The sequence below is a fragment of the Drosophila guanche genome, unplaced genomic scaffold (assembly GCF_900245975.1).
Source record: "Drosophila guanche unplaced genomic scaffold, DGUA_6, whole genome shotgun sequence".
In the NCBI taxonomy this organism is placed as follows: Eukaryota; Metazoa; Arthropoda; class Insecta; order Diptera; family Drosophilidae; genus Drosophila; species Drosophila guanche.
This window is the reverse complement of record NW_022995747.1, coordinates 2,636,633-2,650,854: the sequence shown is the minus strand read 5'-3', so window position 1 is coordinate 2,650,854 and position 14,222 is coordinate 2,636,633. Positions and strand designations below refer to the sequence as shown.

Here is a 14,222-nt window from a genome sequence, read left to right as displayed (position 1 = left end):
TATATTTCTCTTCGACACGGCTTTTGAATATATAGCTTACTAATACTCAAAATCTGTGGTTGAATTTAATTTACAATTGCACATCGTTGCTTAAAATAAATAAACGCACACACATATACAATACACACATATAAAAACATATACATATATAGACAACTAGATTTACAATTACAATATGTTTTTTTTTTCGGTTTTCGGTTCTGGAATTCCAACATTAAAATACATATAGCAACATTAGCGCACAACAACAATCAATTTATCAGTTATTATCAGTTGTCTAGGAAGACGACGCAGTCGCACGCATTTCAAACGTGCTCACAAGGAATATAACAAACATTGGACAAAGATTCGCTAGCCCTAAACGGAATTTCTTCAGCTAATACTAGGTTTAACACACACAGTCCCGGCCCGGCCCAGCCTTACTTTTCCAGTGCCTCCTGCTCGCGATGCTGCCGCTTGAAGCCCCACTCGACAAAGACAAAGGCTATGGTGCCTATGGTGCCAGTGACCACAAGTATTGCCAACTGGACGTACAGCCCGAAATGTGAGGAGTAGAAAAAACTAATGGCCGCCGCCACGGACTGTGTGAACTTAAACAGGGCAAAAGCGCCCACGGCATTGTTCACATACTCGCCACCCAGCATCGAGTAGATCTGAGTGTTAAAGCAGGCATCGCCCAGGCCGAGGAGGAAAGCACAGACCAGGGCAATGCTCGCACTGGGCGTTTCCAGGTACGATATATCGGTGGTATCCTTGAATGGTGCGCTGTTCGGCAGATTAATGAACGTCATGAAGAAGGCCGCCATGTGCATGATGTAGCCAACAATTACGATGGGATCGCGTCCAAAGCGTGTCGTCTTGTTGCCCAGTATACCAAAAAGTCCGCCTCCGAAAACTTCTCCAGCGCCAATACAAATTCCCACGAGGCCAACAATCTCCTTGGGCGTTTCGGCTATTTTCGTGGTAAAGCCAATTGCGGACCCAAAGACGCCACTAAAGAACGACAGCTCCAGACCTGTAAAGCAAGCAAAAGATAATATTATTCATTGCCCAAAAGGAGCAGCTCCCGAACGAACGAACCTGTGTAGAAGAAAGCCAAGCTAAGGAGCAGCATCTTCTTGGTAAAGAAGAGTTGACCTGCCGACTTTAGGGCATACATTGCCTGATCCCAGCCCGTGTGCTTCTGCTCCAGCTCATTGTCGTGCTCGGCGTTGTCAGGCATGGAGCGCAAGGCAGCCAAAAACACAATGCCCAGCACGGCAATCACAGTGAGCACGCCTATGACCAGATTCCGGGTTTCCTTGTCGATGCGCGTCTTGTCCTGGAACTGATAGTAGACAAACAGATTGCCAATGAACATGCTGCACTGCAGCAGGGCCCAAAAGACGCCCGAGTTGCGAGAAATGGTCGTCGATTCGCTGCAACGCGCCAGATAAGTTCCCTGTCCAGTCCAAGTGATGGAAGCGCCCAGGCCCAGCACAGCGCTGCCCACATACAGCAGCACCGTCGACGGGAAAATAAAGGTGATCATAAAGGCGCTGAAATAAGGAACGGGTAGAATAATCGTTTTTACTGAACCATTTTGAATTCCTTTGCGGATCTACTCACGTATAGGTCAATGCTCCAACAACCATGGCCACACGGGGACCCGTAAATGATATGAATGATGGCGCCAGCCAGTTGGATAGCGAGAAGAATAGATAAATAATTGCCAGACTTGTGTAGCCCTCGCCCTTGAAGTTATCATCTTCCTGGGAAATGCTGTCCAGTATGGTTTTCTAACAATGAAATTGAAAAGAAATTTTATCATTTGATTATCATTTTGAAAACGTGCCAGCCGTGCCAGTCATGCTAATGAACCGGCAATCAAGTGGTTCAAAATATATAATATATTTTATTGTATTTCTGTTTAAATGTTATACACAAAACGTGTTTTCGATTCAAGTACAAATGGAGCTTCAAATACAGGTATTTCTTGTCCGGATGCGTTTTTTTTTAGAGAACAAAAAGCTGCCCAGTAATACGAAAAATAAATTAAAAATATTTCAACAATTTATTAAGAACGAGTATGCTGCACTCTGCAAGCAATTTCAAGTGCAATGCTGCATTTCTTGCAAGGCAAGGCAATGCCCACATTCTAAATATGAATGGAAAATTACTAGCTGAACGAATACGAAACATGTTTTCGGTTTGGTAATTTTCCATTCAAAACGCAGGACGCATCTGAATGCAATGTGGAATGATATCGTTATCTCGCAGCAGAATTTCTGACTCTGACACGATTTTGATTTCGTTTTGCATCAATTAACTGACACTGGCCCGGTCTGATCTGGTCTATGCTGGTCCTTGTGCCCAATATTGAAGTCCAACATGAGCGTGGAGTGGTGCTGCATTATCAGTGCTCGATGCAGTGCTCGACGACCAGCCCAGCACTTTGACAGCTTTAAGCAGGCGAGCCGCAGTACTACGCGTCCGATTGTGGAAGTGAAAGTTGAACATTCCGATGTGAGCTTTTATTTTCTGCACTGTAACTAGCCTTCCACCCACCCTTTCCGGATGAGCTTTTCGAAACGGAAGTGCTCAGACACTGTACATAGTCGTAAGTAATTGCAATGGAATACAGGAACTGTCTAGAACAGGAAGTTGTTGGCTCAATGCTGAAGGGGGAGCTTTTTTATATGGCAGTACATATAGTACATAGTAGAGATGTTCATATACATATGTTAATGTATCTGTTATAATTGTTTAATTGCTACCACTAACAGGTATAGGCATTAGAAAATTATTTTTAAAGCCGGGCAGTAACCATCAAATGATTCCGATAAGAGCACTCGAGTCTCAAGTGCAATCTATCCTTATCAGCAGCCAAGCGGCTGATGAGCACAATATCAATGAACTTTTTGTGTACAATCTTTTGATTGATTTACCATTGAGGAACGTAGCTGAGATTTGGGTCAAGTTTTGTGCAAACAAAACATAAAATTGAATGAAAAGAAAGCTGAAGTCAATGGCTGGAGAATGCCAGGCCATGTCAGACCCCAAATATATGTGGACTACTGATTTATTACGCAAAATAAACTGGCACAACGACTCTGAAAAGGTTCGAAAAAATGCAGAAACAAGTTTCGATTTTATTTTTGTTGTTTTTGGGGCAGACATTGTTGCACTCGCTACTGCGGTGCGGGCAGCGCAGTTGTCGCTGGGAAATTGTGGGCTCGTCGGGCTAGCACACCCACTTTTTGTTGTTGTTGTTGTGTAAGCGGAGGCAGGCGCCTAACGGTTGTCTGTGTTATGTTTTAGCGGGGCGCAGGCGCAGGTGCTCCGCGCGTGGCGCCCACTCAAGCACACACACTTGCATGTGCATATGCATACATGTATGTATGTATATTTTATGTACATTTGAATGTAATGGAAGTGTGCTTATGTATGTATGTTGGTCAACCTGGCTCGCTCTTTATATTTATTACTGACGTGGCCTTGAAGCCTGACGATGCTTTCGTTGTGTGTGTGTGTGTGTTTGTTTGCAATTGCAATTTCAATGACATTGAAAGAGTTGTTGGTAGCGTTCCATTGACGCGTTTTCGCTGTCTGGTTTGACTACCCTTTGATTTTGATTGCGCAATCAGCTGGCAAAAGGTCTGAGCAGCCAGTCGCTGCTGGCGGATATTAATATTCCCCAAGTGAGTGTTCTGCATCCAACTCCTCGTACACTGATTGCACCATATGAGCCAAGGCCTCACTGCTGAGAGACTATTGTCGATCGATAGATTGGTAGTTGGTAAGTCTCGTTCGTTAAAGCACGCCCTGCCTGGCATTCCAACTGGCTTTGGCTGTTTTTTTTAGAAGCAAAGGCAAGCGGCGTAGTAAATTGTTTATAAATTGTACAAAAACACTAACTAGAGGGCATTGCGCATGCGCCGCCGTCCGTGCTGAAAGGCCACAAACATTTCAACAAAAAAAGGCACACAAAAGTGAGAGTATTCAGTTGGATAATTACGAGTACTTAACTGTACATTTCGATAATCTTTTTTTTTGCGGGAATTTACAGAAGGTGGAACAGCTACAGTCCATTGAACCATAACAAAATTCTTGAATTTAAGCGCACAACACAATGACTGCGTCGCAGTTTGAAGCCGGTTTTTTTTGGGTTTATAATAAGCGCTTTGTTATGCATACGTAATCAAGATTTTTTTGGCAATATACATAGACGTCAATCCCGTCTATATAACCATATGCATATGTACATATGTACATATATAGGTACATAGTTTCATATCTACATTCATACATTTGTGTGCAAATCTTTTCCGGTTTATTTTTAGCAAGGCTTGGCCTTGATCTATTGGCTTTCCGATTAATCGGAATAGATAGTAAACAAATAAAGCCGTTATGCATACAAAAAGTGAATGAAAGCTTCGATTGTACTAGATATTGCTATCTTTTATCATATTCAATAATCATCAGCGGTGCAAGTTGACAACAATTAGAATTATTTGCGCATATTAATTAACTAATCACCGTTGACAGATAACGAAACACAATTTTAGATAAAGGGGCGTGCCTCATGCCTATCCGTATATGAATTACAAACTTCTCCGTCAGTTGAGTTAACCCTAATTGAAATATGACCTCTTGGGGTCACCGTCAACTCCATTTACATTTTCATTTTCCATTCATAACGAACGCTGAGACTGCCTGAGGCTTATAAGCTGGCAAGTGCCTTTGCCTTTGTTTGCTGCTTATCAATTGGATGGTCCACCAGTCCACACCCGACCACATTTCACTGCCATCTCAATGATGAATATTACAGCGAGAACAATGGATTCATGATTTATGAACTTTGAACGCTGTACTAAGGGAAAATAGAATGAAATTCCTCCCCATTTTATGTGCACTGCCCCAAATCAGGGTAATTTAGTCAATTACTGATTGAGGGGTTGGCGTGGCCGTATTCGTCCTCGGCCACTGTGTGCGTCGGAGTTACTGTTACTGTGTGGGGTAGGGCCAAGGATACGAGAACGTCTACTGGCAAGGACAAGGACGAAAATGCCAGTGGCAAGGATGTCAACAACGCCCACGCATACATACACACACACGTTTCGTGGCAGCGACAGCGAGAGTGAGACGGACAGATGCCAGATACCAACACAACGGACAACGGACAACACAAAACCCACACATGGGCGGGCTCTTCTCTTACCTCAATGTTGCACATGGTTTGGAACGCAGTAAAAACGAACATGAAGCCGCAGCCCAGGACGAGAATCATCAGGAATTTCCTATCCATGATGCTGCCTCTGGTCTCAGTTCTTTGTCGAATGGAATGCAATTATAATTTACGTTTACGTTCCGTACTGCATTTACAGTTGCGACGTCAGAGCCACCAATCGACGACAACAATGGCGCTCAACGCGAGAGGGCGGGGGCGCGTATTTTCGGTTCTGGTTGATGAGTAGTCAGCTTTTGCAAGGCAGTAATTAATTTTTTGCGTCTGCATGTATATTAAACACTTGTAAAAACATTAACTAAATGCAAATGGCTTCGATTGGAAATGAAACAAAAACACGCAAAAACCCAAACCAAAACACACGGCACACCACGATATTTAAATGCAGTGTTTACGCGACGACGGCTGAGAGTTGAATCGACTACAACAAATAAATAAAACTCGGAGATAGTAGCTATCACGGAAATTGGTATAAATGGCTTAGAGGTATGGACAAGTTCCCTCTTTGCGGGACCTATTTGTTTATGTCCCTCGAAGAGTCCAACTCTGGCCTCACCTAATATCGTAGTACCATGTATTTTGTTGTGATTTTCGACCTTTTCATTCACATGCGTGGCACCGCCTATCGATAAATAGATAGATATTTTCCCGCGAAATATATGTATTCAATCAAAACCAAATTGAAATGAACAGTGGACTTGAAATGTTGTCCGATGGGTACACTTGGGAAAATTAGCTGGGATTATTTGCAACAATTGAAAAGGAGTCTTCTGAAATTTACGCTACGACGGTTGGTGGCAGTGTACCCGCGGACTTATCGATCAACTATACCGCACGACCCTTACACATATACTAAAATATACCTTTTCATTTTAAAAATATGCAGTGAATATACCGTAGATCTTAAATCATTTCTCAGCGCTGAAACTATAATTTTGTTCAATTCATCAATCAATGGAATGTTACTAGTACAGTATTTTCAATGAATAGAGAGGGAGACTTACAGAATCTGTTGCATTATCCCTACATATCTTTTAAAAATCTTCGAGATTCACAAGCGTACCCCTGTCTATTGATATCAACGTATCGATACTCGCGCGCGAATTCGATTTATTGCATCAAAACCAAATGGATTTGAAAAGTGGTTTCATAATGTTGGGTTTTTAATGATCTAATAGAATAATCTAATAGAATAGAAAAACCAATTATTGAACCCAATAGATCTCTTGGGAAAATTACCGGGGATTACATGGAAACATTCAAGTCCAATCGATAGAAAATTAGTCTACGGAAATGGGGTTTCTCACTTTATTTATTAACATTCAAAGAAATATCATGTGTACGTGAAGGTTTCTTTCCGTGTGCTAACATCGACCGTTTGTAATATAATATTTATGTATGTATAGGTATGTATGTATATTAGTTTTGAATATTCCTTTTGTATGTTTTTGGCTTACTCTAAACACTAAAATCATTCGTTTGCAGGTATTCCTCGTTTTGAAACAGAAAGTTCAATTTTAATGTGTATTTATTAAACTTAGTTTTTAGCTGAAAATATCTCCTCCTCCTTTCTCTTCCATTATGAACTCCAAAATAATAGTTAACACAAAGCACAAATTTGATTCAATTGTACGATGGAATTACAAATCAAATCTGAACCAGAATATACAATGCTTTGTTTAATCAAATGTATGCACATCTTAATTTTAAGGTAGTTTCTGCCTGTCTTCAAAAGCAATTCCAGAGCGAAAAAAACATAGTTCCAGAGCTGGATTAACACAGACGGTATAGAGTTACGATAAACAACAAACATTTATCCTCAACGTTTTATCTTAAAATTAATTAAATGGTTTTATCTTTTTTTTACGTTTTATATGCGCTGCTAAGGAAATGTTTCGCGGACATGTGCAAAATGGAAAATTGTGTTGGTTTTGATTGATTTTCGGCCAAACCCTCCCTGACCAGCTTCCTATTTGCTTGCTTGCTCCCTCGCTCGCTCACTCGCTTAATCGCTTTTCTTGTTAATAATCAGCGCTTCTTCGATCTCCTCAGTGGGCAGATCGCTGTCGCCCCAGCCCCAAGTGGCATGGGTGCCGTCACCAGTACGCTTCACACGCTTCTTGATGATCTCTGCGGACACGGTCTTTAGGTCGTAGGCCCAGCCAATCTTGGCGAAGAAGTCAATGAAGGCGGTGGTGAAGTTTAGAGAGTAGTTGCCAAACTCGGCAGTCTTGTAGTCCCAGGGGAACACATGATGATAGTTATGCCAACCCTCACCGAAGGCAAGAACTGCGACGGAGATGTTCTGGGAGGGGCTGATATCTCTGTAAAACGCAAGAAGATTATTAGCTTTAAAAAACAACAACAAATTTCTGCATGTGCACACTTACTTGTCATAGGGACGGCCACCGAATTTGTGGGCGGCACTGTTCACCAGCCAGGTCACATTCAGGATGAAACACCAACGGAACATGGTGGCCACAAACCACGCATTCACAAACGTCTCATTCCAGAAGTACATGGGAATAATCGTTGGCAGAACAAAGCAGGCCAGAGGCATCAGAATCATGTAGTATCTGCAAAAACAAGTTTGACTTAGACATTGCAACGATGGGATGGCTAAACGCGTCCACTTACTTCTTCTGGAACATCAGAACGGGGTCCTTGCGCAGATCAGATAGATCAACACCCTTACCCTTGGCCTTAACCTCGGGATGCTTCTTGCACAGCAACCAGCCAATGTGCGAGAAAAAGAAGCCACGGGTGGCATTGTGGGGATCGGCATCTGTCTCCGAGTACTTGTGATGGACACGATGATCGCGCGCCCAGTGATAGGCGGCATCCTGGAAGGCAATGGTGTTGAAGGTAACCAGGATCACACGCAGCGGCCACTTTGCCTTGTATGAACGATGGGCCCAGAGACGATGAGCGCCAGCAGTAATTCCCAATGCGGAGACGACATATAAGATGAAAGCTGCAAGTTTCAAAGCAAATTTGAATTACTGTCTGAATCTTTGATGAGCAAACAAAAGGTTGTAAATCGATCATTTAAATTATAACCGCATGCAAATAAATGTGAATAGGAGTCACTGAATTTATATTAGAGGCCGACTAATCAGCAGTCTATGAATGTTCTGCCTAGTCGTCCATAGATGCCACTTGGCGAAGGTTATCAGTGCTGAATGAATGTTCGTCTGAATGACAAAACACTGATAGCCATGGCATATTCAAGCGTCCGGCACGTGCTAGGAAGATGACCATAATGGGTAACCATAGGGATAAGGATTTCTTACCTAAGCCGATCGTTTCCCATTTGGCGGAGGTGATCATCAGATAGGCGCCGTAGAGTGCAGCCAAATGCAAGTATCCAAAGGCAATGATGTTGCGCCAGACGAGCTTCATTTTGCGTTTGTCCGCCTTCTTCATCGGCAGAATGTCCTTGACGAGGCCGCCATCGGTGGTCTCCACATCGCACTCGAAGAGCACACCAGTGGAGTCCTGGAGCAGCTTGGTGGGGTTCTGCTCGGAATCAGCGGCTGCATTAGCTGCGGCGATCAGCGAGTCCGTGATGGACTGGGCACCGGCATGGGCGTTGGGCGGCATATTGCATCAACCTTCAAGTGAAACAAGAAAAATAACAATTTAATTAGTGTTTGTTCGCCATCATTCGGTAGGGTTAAGCAATTAGCTTTTACACTTGACACGCTTTGGGTGAGGCAGAAGGCAGTGACTTCAAGTTTTTATTACTGCCATTTGCAGACCTGTCTCTATTGCTTTACACCTTGAAGTAGCAGCATTCATTGTCTTGCCAAATACGTTTCGTCGGCATGCTGGCTAGACCAGGCTAGCCGCAGAAATAAAAGCTACAAAAAATCAATACAGCTGGCGCACATCCTGGCCAAAGTCAAAAGGATTCATTCCGAGCGTGAATAATATGCCGGTGTGGGAAAGGGTACAGTTGGGGCTATATATGGGTCACTGGGAACCTTGCCTTGCCCCAAGGTTAAGTGCTTATACCGACTTCCTGGAAGTGCGTTTAATCTGAGCTGAGCTGAGCTGAGCCTCCGCTTGTGGAAAATTACTAGCTGAATAAATTTGGGCATGCTTTGTTATACACACAGACACACACTCACGTAGCAAGAATTGGCGAATCTGACGAGCACAATATAGCAATATGTATTCGTATGTCAGCTATTTCCTCAACACTTGTGATTGGTTCGACATGTATCCTGTCTCTTTTTTTACCTTATAAAAACTGTAGTTTCCTTTATTACAGAAATATAGTACTATATGTGCACTGATGACAGCCGGACGAGCCGCTTTGGTTAAGTTTTAAAACCGATATGTGTATAAATTTCGCACGAAGAACTCTTGCTGTGCAAAAAGCTTTCCGCTCTGGCTCTCGTTATCGCTCTCACACACGTAAGCTCAAAAGTCTTTAGGGTGGAAGCTTTAGCAGGTGTGCGCTGTGCGCTGGATACGATTAGATTAAATTTGATTTCTTTTGGCCATCTCAGCGGTCTGCCTATCAATACTTTTGTGCACCTGCTAAGGCCAGGGCTAACAATTATAATGTATGTCTAGACCAACTGCTTTGACTAATCTAATCAGTATGGACGACCGAACACGTGTATGTTGATGGTGCGTGCTGTTGGACTTGATGTATACCACAACACCACACAAACATCTTTTCAAAAACAGATATGAATCACATTTGTGTGTGTGAATTATAAGTATGATGTGTCTATTGCTGATTTCATCAGCTCACAAACAATTGCAAGCAAGAACAATAGGATTATTACCCAATTCAACACGTGAACCTGTGTCAAAGAGAAAGCTTTTGCATCATACGATGCTCACGCCAGAAAAGTGGCGCGCTTAGGAACGCCAATAAAGAAGGTAGAGGATAGTTGAGGAAAATAATAAGAAATAAAAAACTGTACAAACACGCGCACATAAGAGTGTTAGTGTAAAAAAAGCAGATCAAATCTGAAAGCTTTTTCGCAGCAAGCGAGGGAAACATGAGTAACAGCTGTTGATTCTTGTACAGAAATAAGCTTTAAATTTGACCAAAAGCCGGCTAACAAACGCACTAATGACCAACACCAACAAGACTTTTATCAAGCACCGCAAAATGTGAGTCGCGCATTGAACTTGAAATATGTCGACGTGTTGTCTGTCTCTCTGTTTGTATGCCATTCTCATTTATTGGTAGCGTGGGAGCTTACAACAGAGAGAGCGAGAGAAGCAGAAAGAAAGTACAACCCAGTGCGAGTTGGAGATAGAGGGAGAGAGAGAGACAATTATGTATATGTATACATACATACATTGTTTGTCTCTAGAGAATCACGTTGCAAAGTCGTGATGCAGTGGCTACGCTTCAACTACGCTGTCGGGTCGGTCACTGGAGCTTGCTTCACATGACTGTTGTCGATTTAGTAATGTTTATCGAATTTAAAACATTGAATTGGGTCTGGTGTAAATGAAGTAAGAACATGTGTTGAACTCTCGCTGAGAGTAATATGTACATATGTACATTTAATTTGCAATTCCATTAGGGTTATTTTTGGTTGTCTGGGTTTAACCAATTTGCAATGCTAAGTGCCCGTTTAATTATTGTCAAAGATCAGTAGCCGAAAAAAACAACAATGATGATTTTAGTTTAATAGGAAAAGGCATTACAGAGTAGCAGCAAAGTGAATTAATGAAGTACACCTAAGCACCCACCCTCCCTCCCCTTATTCAAAGGTAAATGGGCGAACACTCAAAACTAGTCGAAAAAAAGAAAACAAAAACGAGAAGGGACGTGTGAGACGCTTTTTACGCGGCACAACTTTTATACCCGGCACTCAGGACTACATCGCACCTTACCGGTTATTTGTAAAATTTTACATTTTTTCTTCATGTCATCTACATCAACAACACTACACACACCAACACGCTCCTTTAGCTCGCCGCCCTTCCCTAGACCCACACACGCCCGCACACAAAAAAAAAACAAATATAAGCTGCGGGACGGGGTGGGTTAAAAGTCGGAAGAGTCAGCGCCAGGGGGAGGGCAGAGGCAGGGGCCGAGTGAAGCAGAAGCAGAGTGTGAATGAGAGAATGTAAAAAGAACAACAAAAGCTGCAGGACAGGGTGGGTTTAGCCACTGGAAATTAATTTCTTCATTGTGGCTATAATAATAATCCAATCGGATCCCAATCGGATTTGGTGATCTGATAGATATGGCCATTCCCTACGGAATGGCGTTTTTAGTTTTATTTTATCCTCAAAATTGTAGATTTGGGAGGTTTTCGCCCTTTTGCGGGGGCGGAAGTGGGCGTGGCTCATTTTTGAAATACACTGGTTTCAGTGTGAGCATACAGCAGTCTGGAGCCAAAATTTGGTGGCCCTAGCTCTTATAGTCTCCGAGAACTAGCCGACAAACAAGACGGACAGACAGACAGACATGTCTATCGACTCGTCTATTGATGCTGATCAAGAATATACATACTTTATGGGGTCGGAAACGTTTCCTTCTGTGCGTTACATACAACCGTTATTCCCCACAAATACAATATACCCTATTTACTCTTCGAGTACCTGGTATAATAAGCGACTAGACCGACATCTAACCTTCCGTTAAACACTTTGACCGTTAAACTGAAACCTTGGCGGACTACAGAGTGTAGTGGCTGCTTAAAAACTCGACCCCAAGATCGTCCAGTTAAGAGTTTGAAGAGCAAAAGCTGAGCGCAAAAGAAACATAAATACATCGCAGACAGAGATCGAACCACAAACTACGCATACATATGTACACACGAACGAACGTCTCGTTTGGTACGTATCGTATTTGTATATACAAGCAAGTATCGGAATTAAAATGGAAATGAAATGTAGAACTGTGTAGAATAATTGTTGTAATTTCTTGCTTTGCTGGCGCCTGGCATGCCGCTTTTACGTAAACACTAGACACACAAAATCCTGTTGCATTGGCTCAACAAGTCATTGCACTGCCTTAGACACTATATTATGTACATGACATCTGGAATAGTCCATGGCTAGCAACCAACCTGTTTCCTTGACCAAGTCGCCTTTAACTTCTTTAACTCGCGCTTTTCTTTTCGCACAGTTTCTTGTTTCAATTAGTATTTGTTGTGGGACAACACGTCCGCACGCTAGACAATATTAAGTTCAACTAACTAAACTTTCGCGCACTCTCAAAAACGAAAACATTCGTACGAGGAAATCAACAACCGAGATGGAAGCGAGCAAGCGACCGAGCCGAGCGACAACGTCAGAGCTTTTTTCTGTCGGCGTATGCATTTCATTTGTGCCGGCGAGTCGATTCTTGCCTATGTTCTTTAGATTAGCAGCATGCACGTAGCCCCCCAATCGATGTGGATTTACAATTTGGGAGAAATTGTAAACATTCACTCTATAATGACTTCAATTAGCCAATTCCTAAGTGAACGATTGAATCAGAGGCAGTTTTGCATTTTATCTGAGCGATAATATCAATACGCAGACGCTTATAAACAATGCAATTTTTAAAATTTAAAGCCGCACACATGGCTGCACCAGCCGCCAGCCCGGTTCAGCCAGCGGGTTTAGCCTTCGCACTTTGTACCAGCAGTGGGTTTGGACCATGTTAACCCTATCTAATCGATTTTTTAAACTCGGCGTGCCGCGTTAATAATAGGTTAGGCCGTGAATCCAGTTGCCCTGCCTTATAATAATCTGCGTATAGATAACTTTATTGTTCTTGCACTTTGACCAGGCCAAATCCAGTTGGTGAGTCCAATCCCCTCACGCAGTGGCTCGAGCCAATGTTTTTTTTTAATAGCAGGACACATTCCAGATTCCGAGAACACTTACGAGAATACGAAGGGCATATGGCTAGTTTCACTCTCATTGTATTATTAATATCCCCACGATGATATTGTCTGTCCATATGTTTGTTTGTAAGCATTTGCAGCCATAGCCATTGCTTGCAAATAATGGTAACAAATTTACAATCAAAGAAGTAATATTTAGGATTGAATTCTGATATGAATATGGCTTTAAAACCGGGCGACGAGGTTTCATTGAAACGTAGTTTCGACCATTTCTAATAAAGAATATTAAATACATACATAAATATGTATGTAGATGTATACATGTATACGTATGTACATATGAATTCATCGACATTCAAGGAGAGACAGGCTTATCTTCACACGTAGACAACAAGTTTGGGTTAATGCGCATTAGAATTATGGGCTTGAAATCTGCAAAGGTGCCTTTAGCGTAGATGCATGGATGTACATATGTACATAATAAATCGCTAATTCTTATCCTGGGTACCAACTATTTTGCGTCATAGCATCGGGTGTGATGTGATGTCACTGCATATGAGTACGCCTCAGCTTTGCGTGCAAACAACGTACATATGTTGGTAAGTGCGACGTACTGCATCTATAGATTATGGAACTATTAATTAAATGCGATTTGCCATTATTGTTATTCTCATCTGTTCATCCTAATCAGGTGCGGCGTTTGCAGATGGATGTCGCCAGCCGCAACAGGCAAGGCATGTGCTGTCGCTTATCTCAGCAATTGCTTTGAGTGCGTAAATCTGCATAATGTTGCTTGCAGGATATTGAAACTTACGGGTCCTTTGAGTATCTTCCACAATAAAATATAAAACACTTCCTTTTCGTTTGAAAAAATGCAGCAATTTTTGCGTTTGTTTTTGGAATTGGAGATGAGCGTGATATATCGATTATCTTCTTTGGATACACCGATATATCGCTTACATTTATTGCCACGCTCGTATACGACCAGGTTAACTAACAGATATTTAAATTTTCTATTTATATGTTTTCCTCAATAATTCTTTAAGAATTTCTAGTTCCCAACTTTTCTCCTATACTTTATTCCTGCGAATAAAACGGCCTTGGTGGCCATTTTTAATAATTTAAATACCATTTTTGTTGACTCACAAATTTGTGTGAAAATAAGCATCTGGTTG

General features: G+C 42.1%; 2 protein-coding genes across 3 annotated transcripts; both read right to left on the bottom strand.

Moving 5' to 3' along the window:
* Positions 1-234: 234 nt before the first annotated feature.
* On the bottom strand, positions 235-5,647 carry LOC117583714 (UNC93-like protein MFSD11). Its single transcript, XM_034272204.1, has 4 exons — positions 5,201-5,647; positions 1,609-1,778; positions 1,081-1,538; positions 235-1,015 (listed from the first exon to the last, which is right to left on the bottom strand). Exons 1-4 carry the CDS (start codon positions 5,285-5,287, stop codon positions 420-422), a joined length of 1,311 nt encoding a protein of 436 aa, XP_034128095.1. The 5' UTR covers positions 5,288-5,647; the 3' UTR covers positions 235-419.
* A 1,063-nt stretch (positions 5,648-6,710) lies between these two features.
* LOC117583718 (acyl-CoA Delta(11) desaturase-like) lies at positions 6,711-12,426 on the bottom strand. 2 transcript variants are annotated; one of them, XM_034272225.1, is made up of 5 exons: positions 12,283-12,426; positions 8,521-8,841; positions 7,865-8,201; positions 7,618-7,803; positions 6,711-7,551 (listed from the first exon to the last, which is right to left on the bottom strand). In XM_034272225.1, exons 2-5 carry the CDS (start codon positions 8,828-8,830, stop codon positions 7,233-7,235), a joined length of 1,152 nt encoding a protein of 383 aa, XP_034128116.1. In that variant the 5' UTR covers positions 8,831-8,841; positions 12,283-12,426; the 3' UTR covers positions 6,711-7,232. The 2 variants fall into 2 exon arrangements, with proteins under 2 accessions (XP_034128116.1, XP_034128117.1); XM_034272226.1 differs by lacking the exon at positions 12,283-12,426 and adding an exon at positions 9,515-9,533.
* Between the last annotated feature and the right edge of the window lie 1,796 nt (positions 12,427-14,222).